Genomic DNA, 20,085 nt, shown 5'->3' on the forward strand with positions numbered 1-20,085 from the left:
GTACGAGCACATAAACAAAGGAAGTTAAGAGGCACAGAACGAAAGCAGGCAGATATGTCTCCCATATACTCATGAAAAGTACATATATGGAAGCTTATGAGATAGAAATACCTAATGAAACATTTGGATGCCTATGGTGTGTTGCACAGGCTTGAGGCATGGCATTCAGAGGACTCAGACGGCGTGCCGCACACACTGAGCGAGGAACCGCAGTCACGTTTGAGGGGTTAAAAAGTAGAGGCAGTGGGTAACACATTATAGATAAAAAACTTAGTATTTCAACAATTTTTCCAAGGGTTTCAGACAATTTTAAAGGTGGTCGATTCAATGACTTTTTGTTGTATCTCATCTCGTTGACCTCAAACATTTGTCTGAATCACTCAGTGGTCAGAAGTTATTTTTCTAGTTGATATAGAGATAAACAGAAAATTTTCTGTGTTATGCCATGAGGTTACTTGAAAAAGAATCAATTTCATAGCATAAGATAAATATGCCAGATCAGCAAATAGTGGAATTGATGAGCAAAATTGACACCATGAAAATGCTATAAATGTTGGAATTCACTGGTGCAGCATATCATTTTGCAATTCCATTTAGATCCTTTGGTAAGTTCTAATAGTTAAAAATTACCCAGAAAAATATTTTCCCAAGAATATAAAAATCTATAAAAATTTATTTACACAAATAATCAATACATAAATTAGAGGTTAGCAACATAACAATGAAGACTAGAGGGCACTCTCATGCCAAGACACACCATGAGTGACAACAGAAATAACTTAAAATACTACATGATTCTTAAGTTGCTTTGAGTCTTTTGATTTTGTCCTGTAGTTTTGTGACCTGAAAAGATGTTATAAATGCCAAAAAATTAGACACACCAAAAAAAATTCTTCAGTGATAGCAATCACACACTCAATACTTAATGCTACACTAAATTTGTACCTTGATAAGTTTAAAATAGTATAATTTTTATAATTTAGCATTTATGGGATTAAATTGTATTTTCAATCAATTAAAAATTCGATACATGGAAGTTGGATTGTACAGAGTACATATACATGCATGTATTACTAAATAACAAACTGGTTGATAAGTTTAATGCAGTAACTAAGTAATGTGCTTATGCATGTTACATACTTGGAAACTGGTAACTTCTATCACATCAAAGTGACAAGCACAATCGATTTTGCACCAAAATCAGCAAGTTTCACAAAGAAAAATGTATGCCGTTCACAGAGAAAAATTAAAAACTCACCAAGAAATAAACGGAATATAGAGACAGATGTTATTAAAAGATATTACACGTCTTCCAAGGATTGTTATCGATTTCATTACAAAATAGCCCATTTTCTCTAATGGCAAGGCATTTAGCATTCGTAAGCTAGAAGTTAGAAAATTGTGAAGCAAGCAAATATGAGAATATTTGTAACCCCAAAAATTATAAGTACGCAAACACATATGCATGAACATTATGACCTCAATTATCCACCGTTTTGATAAATTTTTAGTTTAACTCTCTATGGATCACTTCTGTAGCCAGTTTCCCAATACACTCTACCTTAACTACTTTCCTAAATTCCTCCTGCCCTATTTCAAAACAACTAAAGAATTTTCACTAGAATACTGAGGAAGCATAATATTATAACAGGATTAAAAAAAATTTATTTGCCTTCATCACCCTGAAAACCAGTGGCACAGCGTGGGGAGGATTTTAGGTGATAAAACACCCTCCAGAGCTCAGAGAAATTTTTAAGTTTAATCTATTTTATTTAATTGGGTTGATATTACTAATAGAATAGTGTAAGGGTAAATACAATATACCTCAGAAAGCCATAAAACTCACCATTTATCTTAAAGTTCCGCAATTTATTAATCTCGCACCTACCGCTTATCCTGGTGGGTATACCATACCACCACACACCCTGGTATTAGTTGCACCTAAACCCCCCCAGCCTTGATTCCTAGCTGCGCCCTTGCTGAAAACTACTCATTTAAGGCCATTGGGGAAATAACTTGTAACAATGACTATCACACACAACCATGCCCTGGGTAGGGAAAACCTACCCAGGAAGGACTTGAACCAGGCCCATGCTGGATCCCTTCTTGGGACAGTGGATGTGAATGTGCTTTGTGAATGACCATGGCCAGACGGCGCCAGAACTATGCATGAAGAGGATTACTGGGGGGTGCCAAAGATTACCAGGCTGGAGGGCGTACTGGGATATGTCCCAGTGTCCCAGCACGGGTCTGACTTGAACCTGTGACCTTTTGTTTTGCAGGTGAGGACTTTACCCTGCCACCACCAAGGCTGGTTAAGGATGAAAAGTGCTCAGAAAATGGTCATGAATTATCTGTCCCCATTAATCATTTGCTTGAAGTAGGGCTTTAGGCTTTTTGGAAAATAATGATGGGCATATATGTTATAATTATCTAAAACTGCTTCAAGAATTTTCCCACTAAAATAATTTCAAATTACATACATATATTTTCCCTCCAAATGATGCTTCAGATTGGCATGGATTTAATTGATGGCACAGATAAAATGAAATCTTCTCTACTCATTTCTAATGGATTGAAACTGAAGTGATGGAGGTTTAAAGATGAGAATGAGCTCAGGGGAAAAATATAATTATGCCTAAATAAAATAATCATATCCAAAATTTTCCCTACATTACATGCCAATAAATGAAACTAATCTAAAAAAATCCTTTCTGTTATAGTTGTCCAGCAGAAGAAAAAAATACGCAAGTATTATACACACGGAGTGATGTAATTGACTGCTAGGGAGCTTAACTTTAAAACATAAAGATTATTTGAAAGAACTAGTTGATATAAATACAGGCAATGAATTACATAATTATAACACCACAGTAAATTTAAATTTCAAACTCAGTGGACAGCTGAATGTCAAACCAATGCTTCGATTGAGCAAACTGAATACGAGATACATATCATTTAAGTCCTGAACAATGCACAGACTTAGAAGGAACCTCAATCTATCCCCATAATTAAAAACTAATGAGTATGTCTTAACATCCTCATGGACAATACCAATACCTTTTCCAAATGAGTTTTCTGAATGGTTGCTGGTACTTGAGTTTTGTAACTAGGTGACTCCATGGTTTTCATCATTTTTTGTAGTTGTTTGTTTAATTTGTGATATTTTTCCATTTTATTTTCATTTAAAAAGGATTTAGGTTGAATTGTAGCCTTGAACAAAAAATTAACAACATATAAAAATTCATAATATGTATAAGAATACATTATGACAAATCATTATCATTATAATCTCATAACACTTAAAAATTTTCAATTTATTCAATATCAAAAATATTAGGATGGTCCATTTGTTCTTACATCAGGGAGCAGAAGATGAACGACGCAACTTCCCAATGCAATGGAGTCTCTCCCCTCCGAGAAATTTCCTTCATCAGTTCCCAGAGAGACATCATTACAGTTAGCCAAGGACTGAATCTCTTTCACTAATGGCTCAATATTCTTCACTTCATCTATGGATGATAGCTGCACGTGGCCTATTTTTCATTGAGTAGATAGAAGTATTAATGGATAGCACACACAGTAATCTAGCACTTGGGTAATATAGACAAAGAAAACATGACATTTTTAAAAGCCGTAATAGATGTCTGCAATCCATATAGTAATGAAGCACATTTCTTTAAACTATTCAATATATGTAATTGCATTTAAAATCAACATCAAACCATTGAAATTCTGACTCCAAATAAACAAAGACAAAACCATTGGATACCTTATTAGAATTTCTGTTTGATTGTTAGTAAAAGTAAATACTCACAACGGCTATAATCTTTCATCTTTATTCCATTTTCTACTTTTAATCTTCTCAAAGCCAAGATAATTTCCATCATCAATTTAACATTTTCTTCCAATTGCTCATTCTGCAAATGTTTCCACTGTAAAGATTACATAACGCATTATTAAAAACAAAATTTTAATTACTAGCATAAACAATGTTAATAACAAAAAGCAAATGAACATTCAAAAATATAGGACACCATTTTTAAAAATTATCAAATATAACAATTCATAAATGGAAGTGCATACAGAATAGCCAATAGGATGTATCAAGGGAAAAATAGTTGTGGCTGGTATTCAGCAGTGCCTGAGCACCTAGGGATAGTTGATGAGTACATATTTGTAATGGTCTGTGGAAACCCACATTCCAGAAAACAATTACCAAAAGCTTTCCGAGGCAAAATAAACACTGACAAAGCTAAATGGTAACATGAGAGACAAATACCTAAAAGTATTCCATTCAAGCATTTGTCACGCACATAAACTAATCATCCATTCTGAGCTATGAAGAAAGCAGGACAAAATGATAATTTACGTAGGGTCCCACATCGCACCTTGCATTGAATATTTGTGAATGCTTGGCAGTCTGGCATCCATTAAACTTCATAGTGTTCTAATGGCACACCTACTGTCAACTCGTGATTAAATACTAGCCGACAACTTGAAATGGTACTTGAGTGGTAAAATGTTAGTCCCTTGAACACTTCTGAGTATATCCACGAAGGAGATGGGGCAGGAAAATAAATAGCAATTTATTCTAGGCTAAATAAATTATTGATAATGAACTGATCAAAGAGTAATTATATCATAATAATGTCAATATTTCATAAAACTCCTAATTAAGTATGTACATAGACTCCATTCAAGGGCCCAGTGGGCTAGATAACCCTCTAACATTCCTTAAGGTTCCCCACTGAAAATGAGAGGGAATCCAAGAGGGGATTGCATCCAGGTCACCCACTGCATTACAGATAATGTTTCCATCAATCAATATCACAATCCATCTTCATCAGGGCTCAACAAATTCGCCCTTTCGTCATTTATTTATTTTCATCGCCCCGAAAACAGCTCATTTATGGCCTCTTACGTGGGAGGAAATAACATGAAACAACGACTATCACACACCATTCCCTGGACAGGGGCAACCTACCCAGGTGGGACTCAAAGCCACGACCTTCGGTTTGGCAGGCGAGGACTTAACCCCGCATGTAGCAGCAGATGAACAATGCCCTGATGATGGTAGATTACATTAACATCAGCAAGACAATTTGAGACCTACCTTTTCTATGGATGGGAATCCAGTCAGAAAAATACTTTCTGGCACCTCATGTTCCGTTGACTTCAACATGGAGATTTGATGATACAGTTCTTCAGCAATAAATGGCATAAAAGGTGCAAAACACTGAATCGATGAACTAAGGCATAACCTTAAAGTCCTTAGTGTAGCCTCTATGGCCTTACTAGTACTTTCAGTAAGGTCTCCTTTTCCTTCTGCGTACTTCAGTACACGCTTTGTGGTTTCCTTCATGCAGAGATTAAAAATGAAAAGAATTTAAAATTATCATAATCCGCTCAAAAATTCAAATGCATGAAACACATTGAAAACTAGCTGCACTGTTTCAGGCTTCTCACTTCATTAGTTAAAAAAAATAAAAATTTATTGACATATTCAAAATAATAAATGGCAGTATCTGTATAACATGAGCAATAATAAAAGTTTATGTTGTAATACAGAGACTATATGTGAAAAATAAATATACTATATCTTCCTTAAGACTTACTTAAGATCAAAAAAATTATAACTTTACAAAGTTACATGATTCTTTACAAGAAAATCAATTTATTTCAATTCCATTTCATCCATTGCATTGAACTTCTTCTTTAAGCACCAAGGGGTTGGGAAACATGCAATAGGCGACAAAAATACAAAGAGGGTTTCCCTTTCCAATCACTGGTTCAGCCATTATCCAGAATTTAAAGTGGTAGTGGTGTTCAATACGCTACACACATGTGCAATTCATGAATGCAACAATAGGGTAGTTTCCTTCTTCAAAGAAAACAAAAGGAATTGATTGCGATTCATTATCCACCATTAGTGTATTCATTACATACAAATTATTTGGTTTTAGAAATTCCAGTTTAGATGAATGTTAATGGTCAATTTTAACCTAATTTGAAAAAGGCCAGATTGGTACCCATGCGATGCCACTCCAGGTGACGACACAGGGACCTAGATGCTATATGAGTAGTCAGGAGTTTTACATCGTCTGAGATTACCAATGCATGCATGAGGCACGGAGCTCAGGGAAACATCTGTTAATAATCACCTATTAAAATTGCCTATGGTCGGAAAGTTTCCTTCAATTGATAGGGTATTAATAATCCTTATTTAAGCCAAAAGCTACCTGCTAGCAGCCTGCATCTTAGCGGTGCTCATAGCCTCGCATCAAGGTGGCCTTACACGGCGGCAGCCCAAACCAGAATGACGTCACTCAGGCTTTTCCCAGCATTTATACTTAGCCGTCTCGTTTTTGTGCGCTTGAAAATTTTAACTTTCCATTTAATGGTGAAAAATAGATATCGTCATTTAAAAATCTAAAAGTATGAAGTACGTGCTGCAGGAGTAATAATCTTTTGATTTAGGCAATAAAAAAACAATAGGAAACCACCCTATTATGGCATCACATGGCTGGGAAGACATTTCCAAACCTTTTCTACATTTGCTGAAACCCTCAAGGTGCAATGAAGAACCACATCAACACAATGGAGGCAGAAATCTTATAAGGGGACAAAGAAAAACTCATCCACAGTCTGCTGTGATGAATGCTTCATTGCTTATGATGTCTGCCAGGAAGTCCATGACTTGTAGCTACAACAAACATCTTGTTTTTTAATCTTACCTCCACCACAGCCACCATTTGGGGCTAAAGAACATAACCCTCACGCAATTTTAATGCATAACTTTCATAACTCACCAGATATACATCACAGAATTCATAATAAATAAAGTTCTTGATTGCTGCGGTGCACAGATGAAGGTCTACATTTTCAAGACCTCTTACAATATCACTAAGTGCATGATAAAATCGGCTGAGAATCCACTGATCCATAAGACCTAAACCATCAACTGAAATTTTTTCATCACTGAACATAAAAGGCATGCTTGGCAAGAACTTTTGGTGGCAAAGTAACACATACTTGTAAGCTTGCCAAACTTTGTTGCAAAAATGCCTGTTTGTAAGACACTCATTCACATTAAAGTTGATGAACTGACCTGAAAGAGATATTTTTGGCAAGGTTAAATTGGGCTTGTAAACATTTAATCAGGTAAGTTCAAATAATCAAGACCTAAATATAGCAAAGTTCTAACATAAGACACGGCCTCAGGCGTTATTCTGTGGAATTGCTTCATTATAGAATAAAATAAAATAACTTTGTTTTATTCTACACTTTATTTTAAATAGCGCGACCCCGGTTTCAACATCTAGTGTTATCATCAGGTGCAATTAGCAAAACATTTATGTGACGAAAACCATTGGTGTAATTTTGAACCCAGGATTTTACATTGTATTGACAAGGGGAGAAAAATGTACTTTTTAGAACAGTTTGAGATTGTGAATTGCCCCACTAAACTTTGTAATGACCATAAGTTCCCCTACCAGTCACCATTACTTAACGTCACACTACCATCCCCTGCGACCCTCAACCTTGATTCCCTCATGTCTTTCAAACATTTTGAGAACACCTCCCCCCTTTATCTTTTTTTTTCCTTGTCTTTTATCCCATGCAAGCCAGCCCAAGCCCCCCCACTCCTTTCTTCAAAAAACAGCTTTACCCATCATCAATGTTCCTTCCCACCCACCCCTCTTTTTCTTTTTCGTTTCCCCCCCTCCACCAACGGTTACCTATTTAAGAGCATGCCACCCATCCAATTGCACCTGATCATATAATAGCAAAGTTCCGCCTGGATCCTTTGAGACCGAAGGCATAAGTGTCCCTTCCCAATCTCTACTTAGCTAGACTACCTGGCTTGCTACTCCCCCCAATAGTCCCTGCCATTAATGCCACTGGCAAAGCATGAGTAACCAAATATATTTAATGTTTTTGCCAATACTTAAATGATTGACATAACTACATCTTAGGATGGATTAAAAAACATTTTCTTTTCTAAATTGATCTATGACTAGAGCGTGAAGTTTGTGATTTGTGGTCCTAAGAACAAGTAAAAATATTTAAACTCAATTATACTACATCTTCAGATTGAGTTTCTCTATGAAAGTTTGACATTTTTACAAAAAAAAGTCAAAACTTCACAAATTGTCCTTGTTGTTTCTAGATGTTCCCTAATGTATTTATGGAAAATAAATAAAAATATTGCTTGCATGTTGTTTGATGCTAGCGATAAGATGCATCTGAATCAGGCAAAATGGTTTCATAACTCATTGGAAGCCGTAAAAATGCTAAAAGAACAGAGATGTTACAGAGAGGGTGTAGGCAATGACCCACTGCAAATCTTAACCTCTCTGTTCCAAAGAGACTAAGAGCTATATTTTAATATGAAATGAGGTGTATTGCAACTCTTATTTTGCAGAATAATCGACTATCCCCTACTTAGTACCAAGAGGTGTCAACAGTTAAGTGCCACCAGAGTACTATTGCCAAATACTAACTTCTACGTCCAATTAATTAAGTTACATGAATAAAGTACCTAAATATAGTATTTATCCGAATATAGTCCCCCCTTTTTTTTCCAAAAATTCCTGTGGTAAAAATAACGGGGGGACTACATTTCAATGCATTTTTAAATTTTTTCCCAAAACTGAAGCCTCAAAATGAGGGGGAGGAATTGTATTCAGAGTGGGACAATGTTCAGGGAAATATGGTACTTAGGTATATAGGTTTCCAAGCCCTCAATATTTTCTTAATTTGGAAATTTTTTCCTATACTTCAATCAAATTCAAATACAGCCTTCTTGGGAGTCTCATGAGTCAAGCAAACAAATTACAAGAAAATAAATGCTTCTTGATCCATCCCAATGCACATTACAAATTTTAAATTTTTAATGAAGCACTTGATTGGACAAAAATTACCAAAACTTTTCATAATTAGCGTTCAACTACAAGGAGTTGTGAAATTAGTAATTCTGTCATTCTTTCAGTTTGTCATAATTTTTTACACCTCAGTACTACAGCCAAAAAGTAGGTTATGAATTGGAGACATTGGTGTGGAAAAGAGTGTAAAGGTTGAGACGGATAAAGAAGAAAATGAATGAGGAGGTTCCAGGCATGGTAGGTGAGGAGAGGCCACTTCTAGAGGAAATACAAAGGAGATGTTTTTGGACAGACCGAAAATTAAGCTGGAGGTTAATGCTTAAAACCGAATTACAGGGAAGAATGTTAGGTAAGCATGGAAGGGGTAAGGAGAGAATTAGATTTATAGAAAGAATGGATGGGTATAGGATTTCGGTACAGTGAATTCAAGAGAAAAATATGATGTGGGAGGGGAAAAAAGACAGATTGGTTGACATACAAACCTTCCTTTACCACTAAATTACTTTGAACTCTTTTGGTAGGAAGAAAACTCCTACCTGTGACCCTGCCTGAGAGGAAGAGCCAAAATACTGGCCCTTTTACCTTTGATTTGCTATTTTACATAAAATACACATTTATGCCTCACTGGATTTTATCGATGTTATTTAAGTTAAGTTTGATGAAAAAGTCACAAAAATACCAAAGAAACCGACAAAAACATAAATGTATGGCTAAAAAAGATATCAAAAACGATAATAATATGAAAAATACTGCCCTAGTGATCCATCAACATTTATCTGTAGCATATCTTTTCCCCACCAAAAAAAAAACATCAATAAATTAAAATTAAAGAGTAATTAGGTGAAACTGCGTACTGAGGGATAACAGTTGCTTTCCTACAACTGTATCATGAAAACTTACTGGAAATATTATGGGAGCAGAGGGTAAATCTCAAAGCATCCACACCACACTCTGGGATTCCTTTGGGAAATAATGCTTTCTGCCCTTTGATCGATTTTTTCACCTCTGCAGATGATAAATAACCAGACTGGAAGCTTTGCTCAACCTGCTCATTAAGTTTCTACATGGAGAAATCAAATTTGAAAAATTACACTATGCAACAAACTGCAAGGTCACAAAAAGTTTTTTGAAAATACATGTGCTATTTATGGATTTTGACCATCTAAATACAAAAATGATACTCAAAATATTATATCGCCCACAATTTTTTGCACAAATTGCATAAATTAGCAGCTGATTACAATGAAATATATTAATATGTATTACATATAATATATAATGTAAATTGTAACTGTCGATTAGGGTAAATTCCATCATATTATCAAGAAAATGAAAAATTAATAACAGAAAACCATAGATGCTCAGATGATGGATATCTTCCTTGATAATGGAAGAGTGTATACATAATTAGCACCATACCTGTGAGTATTGATTAACAATGTCACATTCAGTGGGCAGATAAACATGAAGAACACCTACTTTTGTGAAAAACATTATTTCACTGTTGTTTTGCCGTATGTATCAAGAAAAATAGGATGAAAAAATTAAATTAACTATGATACTACGCACTGAATACCTCTAATGATGCCCCATTAATAATATCTTCAGGGTGAACCACATTTCCAAGGCTTTTAGACATCTTTCTCCCTTCAGCATCACATATTATTCCTGTCAGAATTATTTTCTGGAAATAAGAAAAAAAAGTTATTGAGCCCAAAAAATACTGCATTCTGAATAGATGAGAAAAATAACTAAAAGGGTTAAAAGATAGTGATTGAACTTGTTATAAACAGTTATAGAAGAACAGTAAAAACATTTACCATAAAAGCCATGAACAACTAGAATAAATATTCGTTTAAAATCATTAACATCAATGTCATTCCCAAATTCTGAGCCCAAATAAATGAACATTCATAAATCTTGAGTAAACAGTGACTATAAGTTGATTAAGAGGATAAAATTTCAAATGAATGGCTATTATTTTTTCATAAAAAATTCATTGAAACATACAGAAGAGTTCCAATGTAAATTCCCAAAATAAAGATCTGAACCCTCACCCCTTAATTTATTGTCATGGGCTCCATACTTATGCTGTCACGGGATCATTTTCTTGAGCGCACTTAAATGAAGGATTGAATGCTTTCAAAGAGGGTTTTGCTACTCCTACTCCCAAATACAGGAATAACAATTTTTTTTTAGTTCAAAATAGGTCTCGATTCCAGTTGAAACTCAATCCAACACTGACTGTACACAGAGGAAGAAGGGAGCTGACTGAAAGCCATGGACAGGACCCAGCCAAGAAAGTTTCGAGGATACATGGGAGAAAGTTCAAAGTAGCTAAAGGGGAGGACAATGCCACTTGATAAAATCTGCTGAATTTGGTAAGCAGTAAGGCAGAATATGTACTTTCATGATACCTATATATAAGGTAATGGCAATCCATCTAGTGAACTACGAACTTCAAAAACTGCAGTTTCCACTAAAGATAAAAAAAATATGTATGTATGTCCTTGTTTTAACCTGGCACAGACCTAAGGTCTTCTCTCTATCCACCAAAATCTTGGAGAATAAAGTTTATATTCTACACCGACTGCATAAATAATCTTGGAAAAATTAGCTTTCATCAAACTCGAAGACATTTGATCAATAAATACACCCATGTCTCGTATAGCGCAAGGGATGCGTTCCTTGGGGTCTTTGCGCTATACGAATTTGCGTAATACGAGAGCGTTTTAACATAGGGAAGATAGGGATGCGTTCCTGGTAGCATAGGTCTTGGGTATTGAATTTCCTCTAAAACATCTATATTCCCATAAAAAGCCTTAGAAAACATTATTTCTATAAATATTTATAGTTTAAAACATCTTTAAAGATAGTATTCACGCATTAAAAGACTTTTATTCACGTTAAAAAAATTCTTACGTGCTTTCGAAATTCCATCCTGTCGTGCGGGTGGGCTAACATCTGCTATCTCAGGGGATCGTAATGCGTTGCCGGCAGTTGATGATTTTTCAAACTAGTCTAAAAACAACTATTGTGTCACCCAGGCCCTTTTGTCGCTCATCGAAATGACAGGAAAATGCTACTTTAAATGCCATTTCATAGCTAGCGGAGTTTATGAATGATAAATCATTTTAATTTGAAGTCCTCCGAGTCATTAGCAGCTAGTCTAGCACTAAAAACTAGTTGAGGGGGAAAGGAGCCACTTTCAATAACAGCTTGGAGTTCATCAGAAAATGTTGTGGTGGCTGCGCTATCAACATTTGCAGATTCACCTGATATCGCCGCACTGAAAATACCTGCTTGCCGTTTAAATTCTGGAACCAACCGGAGCTTTCACTTAACGTCTAGGAGCGATTACCACTCTCGTCTTTTTGTACTGATTCACCATGAACTTTCCGTATGTGTAGACCGCTTGGTTGAAGTTGGTGCGGCTGAGGTCACTGATATTTTAGCTTCGTCTTTATTCAGAATAAGGCATCGTGAGTTTAAACTTCCGCGCAATATCGCTTTGACGCTCTCCATTTTCAAAGCAATTGACCTCTCTCAAGTCCTCTTCTAGATAAATTCTTGATTTTTCTACACGCATTCCTATTTTTTGCCATATTCTCTTGGTTTTTACTCTGTATGGCTCTATCTAAATCACCTTCTTCTGCTGAACTGTATTCCTGTTTAAGACTCTATAGGGGACCCTTTTATGTGTTGATGCTATTCATGCGCAACTCGGTCACCGCTTCATTTCTCCCCCGTGAATACCGATGACCTTGAAGGCTTTAGCGTAGACTCTCTACCTGGAAGTCAATCGCCCGGTAACCTACGACGGCAAAAATACGTCTCAAACCGTATTGCTGAAAAAAAAACTCATTTCCACTAGCCCCACGCTTAATTAACGATCTAAATTATTTATTATCATTCTGTTAAGGAGACGAGATAAATCTTCGGTAGGCCGGCTATCTAGACCCAATGACGAGTAATACTTTTGGCAATTGCGCAGCAATGAATTTCGATTAATATATAAACAAAAAAGAAGATTTGAGGCAAGAAATAATATTAATATGCGTAAATTGATAGAAATTTCGTGTGTACTTCGCGCAAGTTCACGTTTTATCACGAGAGCGTTTAAGATTTTTGATTAGGCTACACTGCGTTGCAATGTTTCCCCGAGGAACGAATTTGCGCTATATCGAAATTGCGCTAATCGAAATTGCGCTATACGAGACATGGGTGTACCATGAACCCCAAACTTTACACATGCAGGCACGCTAAGTATTCTACTACCCTCTCTGATGCCTCACACTACAAGGTCACAAAATGCAGAGCTTGGAAGAGTTTTGGGAAATTGAACCTCCAAATAACTTTCATGCTCAATCACTTGAGTAATGAGGGAACATTCACTAACAAATAATGATTTATTTAATGAAAATATTAAAGCATGCTACTCCACCTGATACAGTAGAACTAAGAACTCACCTCAAATGGCAATTTTCCAGTAAGTTCATGGCCAAGCATAACCATTCGAGCAACCCAAAAAAATAAGATGTCATTCCCAGTCACCATGGCAGATAGTGGGCAATTTCCTTCCAGTTTCCCTAGCTGAAAGAAAATAAATGTTTTTATAAATAAGCTGCGGATAAAGAAAATGTATAAAAGGATGTTCCCTAGAAAATAACTTGCTATTAGACACAATCATAATGACTACTATTCATTGCCTGTGTTGGCAATCAAAAACTGTGAAAAGAGGAAAATTTAACTAACATATTCATTGGACATGAGAATATTAAATCAAATCCACAAAAAATGGTGTTCTCAAACTAAAATATACCTATATGTAATTAAATACATACATATGTATGTATGTTATTATTGTAAAATAAGTGAAAGAGAATACAAGAGAAATGCCACTTTCATCAGGCATCTTTGAGAGCAGTTTCAAATACTTGATATTTCAAATGGTTAGAATTAACTTGAAAGGATAAAATTTAATTTTTTTACAAATAAAATAGGAATCACATGTCATGCAAATATCAAACTAAAAGTGTAAAAAATTGTTTCTCAAAAGTTAAAATTTACATGTTACAAGTTCCAACACAGCCACTATGTGACAATTGGCTACAGCTGGCAACACTCAAGAGAAATTCCATAAACTTCAAAGAAACCAGAATGTATTTTTACAAGGTGAACTTCTATTTTATCGGCAATTGTTCTTCAAAAAATTGAGAAAAGACTAGACTGATCAAATGAAATTCATTCACCAAAAAACAACATGTGATCCTGATATACCAGAAAGATGGGTTAGCCTCCTATTAGCCAAAATCAATCACTTCAGTACTAACATTGTTTGGCCAACCCAGGGAAGAAAACGGAAGCAGAGCAGAAGAGAACCATGTATCAAGTACATCTTCATCTTGATGGCATTCAAGAAGATCACCAGAAACTCCGAGTTTTTGGGATGCTTTCTGTTTAGCTTCTGATGCATTGTGAGCAGCTATCCACAGCAAAGAATCAGGTACTCCTTTTTTGTGGCACTTATACATTGGAATTTGATGACCCCACCAGAGCTGACGGGATAAACACCAGTCCCTGCATATGACGTAACATTTGAAAAAATTATAATGTACCGTTGGAGATAAAATTTGAGCTCATAAAAACTTATTACCAACTTTAACTCCTTGGTGATTTAACAAAAACATTAGTTTATTTTTTCATTTGTTCACATTTTTGCAAAAATCTTTTCCCCAATCGAATCCCTAGCTTTTTAACTGATGAATCTTGATTTCATATCCTCCTCCTAATTTTCATATCGATATGAAACTGAAAACTTATTACATACATACATATATAAATTCCACAGTCCTGGATACGAGGTATGCTTGTGCCCCTCCCAGAAAGAAATCCTGGATCCACCCCTGTATCCATCCATCCCTCACCATGATAATGATATTTACATCCCCTATCCAAAGCAACAATCCTTCCCCAGCTATTTACCTAACACAAAATTGTGATAACAGGCTTAACCAGGGACCAGTAATACCAGTATCACTATACAGAAAAATGATTGTATTTCGTGGATACTACAAATAAATTTAGTGAAAAGTGTTCTTGAATTATTTTTCACTTGCCCCTAAATTTTGTATTCCCCTCCAAAATATTTTTCAATTGCATAACTTGCATTATTTCCCTGTCAGCAGTCCAGGCCATACAATGTACATATTACAATCGAAAAATGTGGTGGAATCTTGCAGATTTGTTTCATGGGATATAGATTCTGGAGAACATTTACCTTGAATTTTCAAGCCAGTTGAGCCAAATTTTCTGAAAAGAAGGTGGGTATATTTTTAACTTTTCTTCTCTCACTAAACTTGCAGCTAGCTTGGCCATGTCATCGCAACTCAAGAACCTGAAGGAAAACAAATATAAAAATGAAATAGTTAAATAACATAATATGAGTCTCACTGAACTTAAGCAATATTTATCCATATTTAATGTGTACAATCAATTAGCTGGTGATATTTCTGAAAGCAGCTTCTAGGAATAGCACTGCTCTTGTACCTTCCATAGCATTGCTGCATAGGGTGGCATGGGCGTACCCAGCGAGGGGCAGGAGCGGGCAGCTGCCCCCCCTCCCCCTAAAAGCAAAAATCGCAAATGTCTTTATGAGAAATAATATTATTTCAAGCAAATAATTTTAAAAACTAATAAAGAGCTGTAACAGTTTCCTTAAAATGCTGGTTTCATTCACCTTTTCCATGCTTAAATCTTACTTATAACTTGAACAGCCATGGCTTGCCCCCCCTAGTTTTGATCCTGGGTACACCCTCGTAGGGTAGAAATCCAAGTGCGGCCATTTTTTAGCTCCCTACTCCCTATGAGGCAACATTGATTTTGCAATCTGGCATGACAGTTTGAAAATTTCCACTATGAGACCAGACTCAGTGTATAAATCTTGACTTATAAAAAGAAAGAAGAAAATATATGGTACTTTAAATACAGTGACATTATGGATCCAATTACTTGTGAGATACATTACTAGATGAATTATTTTAGGCAGTTTTAATTACACCCAATTGAAAATCAAAAATAATATTTGAGAAGTAAGTAATGAAAATGAAACACTAGTTAAAGAACCAAAACCAAGGACTGGGACCAATAACCGATTCCAGGAGCCAAACCAAATCTGGACCACTGAAAATTTAGAACAAATCCTTCCTTGCTAATAATAAACAATAACATACCACTGTGGTTTGAGAAGCAATTCCACTACATCACCAGAGCGACTGCAGAAAGGGATTTGCATGGAGTGATCTTCTTTTCGTCGGAGCAAACCCTTCTGCTCAAGTTCCTCCATGATTTTTTTCCTAGCATCAAATCTCTTCATACCCTTAAAAATATAAATAATAGTTATTTCTTACCATTGGTTTTGGCAAATTTTGAATTATACATATGTACTACCCTTACTCCTTCTCATAAATCTAATATCACTTTTGTGCAAGGAATTTATGGGGTAACTTTATGAAAAGAGCAAGCACTAAAAACACCATGCAACAGATTTCAAAATTATGTTGAAACACTTTCAATTTTTAAATGTATCACCACTTCACAAAGATACAATTGATCGTACTCTATTGAAATATGTATATTCACATATATTATGAGGTGAGTTCAATAATTAAAGCAACACTTTTTTTTCATGGGCAATTCTGGTTGAAAAAACTTGGTATTTCTTGTGGAACATTTTCAAACATTCCTGCTTCGTCTCCTATAGTTGCATTGACTTCCGATAGGTGACAGTGCTATATGGAGCTGTTAAAATGAAGAATGTAATGGAGGCTTGTTCCAAACAATGGGCAGTGACTGAATTTCTTTGGGCAGAAAATCAGGGTATCTCAGATATTCATAGGCGCTTGTAGTATGCCTACAGTGATCTGACAGTGGACAAAAGCAGGGTGAGTCATAGGGCAACGCATGTTTCATTACTGCTGCAGTAGGGATGATGAAGAAGTTATTGATGCAGTACGATATCGGCTTCGACATTGACCAGTGACATGGCACTCAGCAGGCGTACAAGCCCTTCATTCAAGGTGCTGTCAAGCCGCAGTATTGAATGGAGATTAAGTTGAAAAATAGTGTTGTGTAACTGAAAGATTGGGGAATAACATGGTGTATTTGAATGCTGAATAAAACAACCCTTGTTTAAAAAAATGTGTTTGATTACTTGTTGAACTCCCCTCATATTTATGATAAGGCTAAAACGTCATTCAAAATACAAAGGCTACAATTGATTTCAAAATTTACAAAGGCTTATGAAAGGCAATGTGATGGTCTTCTAATGTAAAGTCTCTCAATATGTGTAATTGAAGAACATTAATTGCTACTGCTTCACATGCATCTCAAAGTTAAATTATTTCACCACAATGCAAGAGCAATGGTTACAAAAGCAAAAAAACTCATTTCATTACATAACAGTATTTTATGAGTTCATATATGAAATGAAAGTTTGATTCTTACATACAACTGACAGCATGCTTTCGTCATTTTCCCTTCATCATCAATAGCCTGAATCATTTCTAAGCCATGGCTCTTTCCAACCAGGTAATCAACCTTATTATGAGCTGGGGTGATTTTTACAGCACCTATAAATCAGACAAAGGCAAGTAAAATAGATGACCTGGCATTAAGCTGGATTGGCACCAACGATTCATGAGTACAAGTTACCTTCTTTAGAGAACTAACGAAAAAAATAGAAACTTTCATGAGTTCCACCAGATGTCCAAAAATAATGTTTCTTGCAGAGAGCAAACAATGCTAACATCCAAAAAATCTGTTACATTAAATTATTTGAAAAGTTTTTGCCAAAGCTGCTTGCACAAAAAATACCACTGTAATTTCTTATGGCTGTATTCAAAACTGTATTGCATGATTAAAATTAAGCAACCATTAAACAATAATGATAAATATGCTATCTATTCAGGCATTAAGTTATTAGGACTTTATACATGAATAAGTTAGCACTTAGCACTTTCATTTGAGCAGATATTTTGATTCTAAGTCCTTCCATGTTTATTTGAGAAAGTTATCCATTATTCTTACCTGTACCAAAGTTTGGATCTACAAAATCATCACAAATAATTGGAACCAAACAATTTCTTATAGGATGTACAACCATTCGACCATGAAGGTGAGTATATCGCTCATCTTTTGGGTTTACAGCAATGGCTACATCTCCAGTCATTGTTTCCAAGCGAGTGGTGGCGACTAATATTTCTTCATCTGAAATATATTGAGTAAAAAAAAATAATAATATAAAGTCAAGCTAACCAAAGGATCCACCGGTAGGTAACACAAAATATAAAATAATTGTCAAATTGAGAATGGTGGTTAGTTATCAAAATGAAGAGATCGACCCAAATACTGTAAATGCACTAGGAAAATTGAGAACCTTCTGAAATAGTATTTAGCACATAACCAATACTGATGAAGACAATTGTGGACATCGCTACAGTAACTGCATAAAAGACAGGTTTTCAAACAAATAATTATTTAATTAACAGTTAGAGGTTGATGGTTTCAGGCATTACTTTATGGAAGTTGCTCATGATGAATGAAAATTGTACTTTGTTTTTCCACATATATTTATTTACATGATGATGCAGTGCGTCGAAACTGCGGTCGCGTGTAAATAACTATAAGTGGAAAAACAAAGTACAATTTTCATTCAGTCAGAGGGTCTTGCTGAAGTTGCATGACATTGATCCAGTGGATTATGACTGCACATAGTACTATTCAAGCTTTTAACTAAAATTTAAGTCTGTATTGTACATTAAGTGTATATTGATCATCCATCTGAACAAAGTCAAATATAATTTATTGGTTACAAAAATCATCAAAGGCGACAGAATCTCAGAATATCTCGAGCATAAAAAATACATGCCAGAATCTTGAAAAAGAATATAAAAAAATCCAACATACCCATTCCATGAATTTTGCATGCAAATGTCACCAAAACACCAAACTCCACCGGAGTTTGGTAGCCAGGAATGTCTAAATATGTGCTACCATTCACATCTTTTAAGTCTACTTCTATATCAGAAATGGCTGACTGTATAACGGTAGACCAGTTAACTAGAGAATTGGAGCGATATATTTTTCCTGATTCATAAAGACGAATAAATGCTTCTGTGACTGCCACTGATCTTTCCTGCAATAATAAATATTATGAACCCAAAACCGATTGCTATCCGAGATAATTCATGCCAATTAGCTCACAGGGAAATATTAATAAATATACAAACAGGATCTAAGGTGAAGAACATTTTCTTCCAATCTACAGCAACACCTAATTTTTCGAGTTGATGATAGATTATGACTTCTTTATCCTTCTTCCATTCATAAACGGCATCGATGAATTTCTCTCGGCCAATTTCATGACGACTGAGCTTCTTTTCCTGCCAAAGTTTTTTCTCCACAACAACTTGGGTAGCTATTCCAGCGTGATCAATTCCAGGAATCCAATATGCTGGTTGACGGAGCATTGCTCTCCTAGTAGTACGAAAACCATAGTGAATATAATAGCATTGGAAAACAATAGATGCAGCATTTATAATATAGTTGATGTGACGCACAAATTAATACATTACCATCTAATTAATACATCTTGCACGGTACACACAAGTGCATGGCCCAGATGCAAAGTACCAGTTATATTAGGAGGAGGCAGCATCAGCCTAAATGCTTCCTTATCATTTCCTTCAGACAAGAAATGTTCATGGCTTTTCCACCACTGATACCGATCTTTTTCGACCTTCCGTGGTTCATATGCACTTGGAAATGAAGAAAAAATTCGACACAAAATAACTGTGGAGATATGAATAACACATTTTAAAGTACAGAGATTGAATTTTCAATCCTAATCATGACGCAACGAGCGGCAAACAAACACTGACCGTGAGAATCGGGCGTGACTTGTAAATAGATATCATGATTAATAAGTCTTCGTTTGGCTGCATGATATATCTCACAGCACTTCCCTCGAGGTTTATACGGCGCCATAAATTTATTCATCGACCTGAGAATCATATTATCTTCTATGCTGGCTTCTAAAGGTTACTTCACTTAGTTTTTACCAGACAATTCACATCACACATAAGCAATACAAAGATTTTCAAAAAGCCTCTCGCAAAAACAACTGACTATTGAAATA

The 20,085-nt window shown here is 35.5% G+C and overlaps 1 protein-coding gene across 1 annotated transcript; it reads right to left on the reverse strand.

Moving 5' to 3' along the window:
* Positions 1–655: 655 nt before the first annotated feature.
* LOC124167241 (valine--tRNA ligase-like) lies at positions 656–20,065 on the reverse strand. The gene is made up of 18 exons (XM_046545123.1): positions 19,829–20,065; positions 19,523–19,739; positions 19,178–19,424; positions 18,855–19,083; positions 17,976–18,155; positions 17,394–17,518; positions 16,121–16,266; positions 15,169–15,285; positions 14,222–14,468; positions 13,359–13,481; positions 10,465–10,572; positions 9,789–9,948; positions 6,813–7,111; positions 5,117–5,359; positions 3,818–3,935; positions 3,361–3,536; positions 3,061–3,213; positions 656–843 (listed from the first exon to the last, which is right to left on the reverse strand). The coding sequence occupies exons 1-18, from the start codon at positions 19,959–19,961 to the stop codon at positions 799–801; spliced, it is 3,066 nt and encodes a 1,021-aa protein (XP_046401079.1). The 5' UTR covers positions 19,962–20,065; the 3' UTR covers positions 656–798.
* Between the last annotated feature and the right edge of the window lie 20 nt (positions 20,066–20,085).

Source organism: Ischnura elegans, chromosome 1 (assembly GCF_921293095.1).
Source record: "Ischnura elegans chromosome 1, ioIscEleg1.1, whole genome shotgun sequence".
Classification (NCBI taxonomy): Eukaryota; Metazoa; Arthropoda; class Insecta; order Odonata; family Coenagrionidae; genus Ischnura; species Ischnura elegans.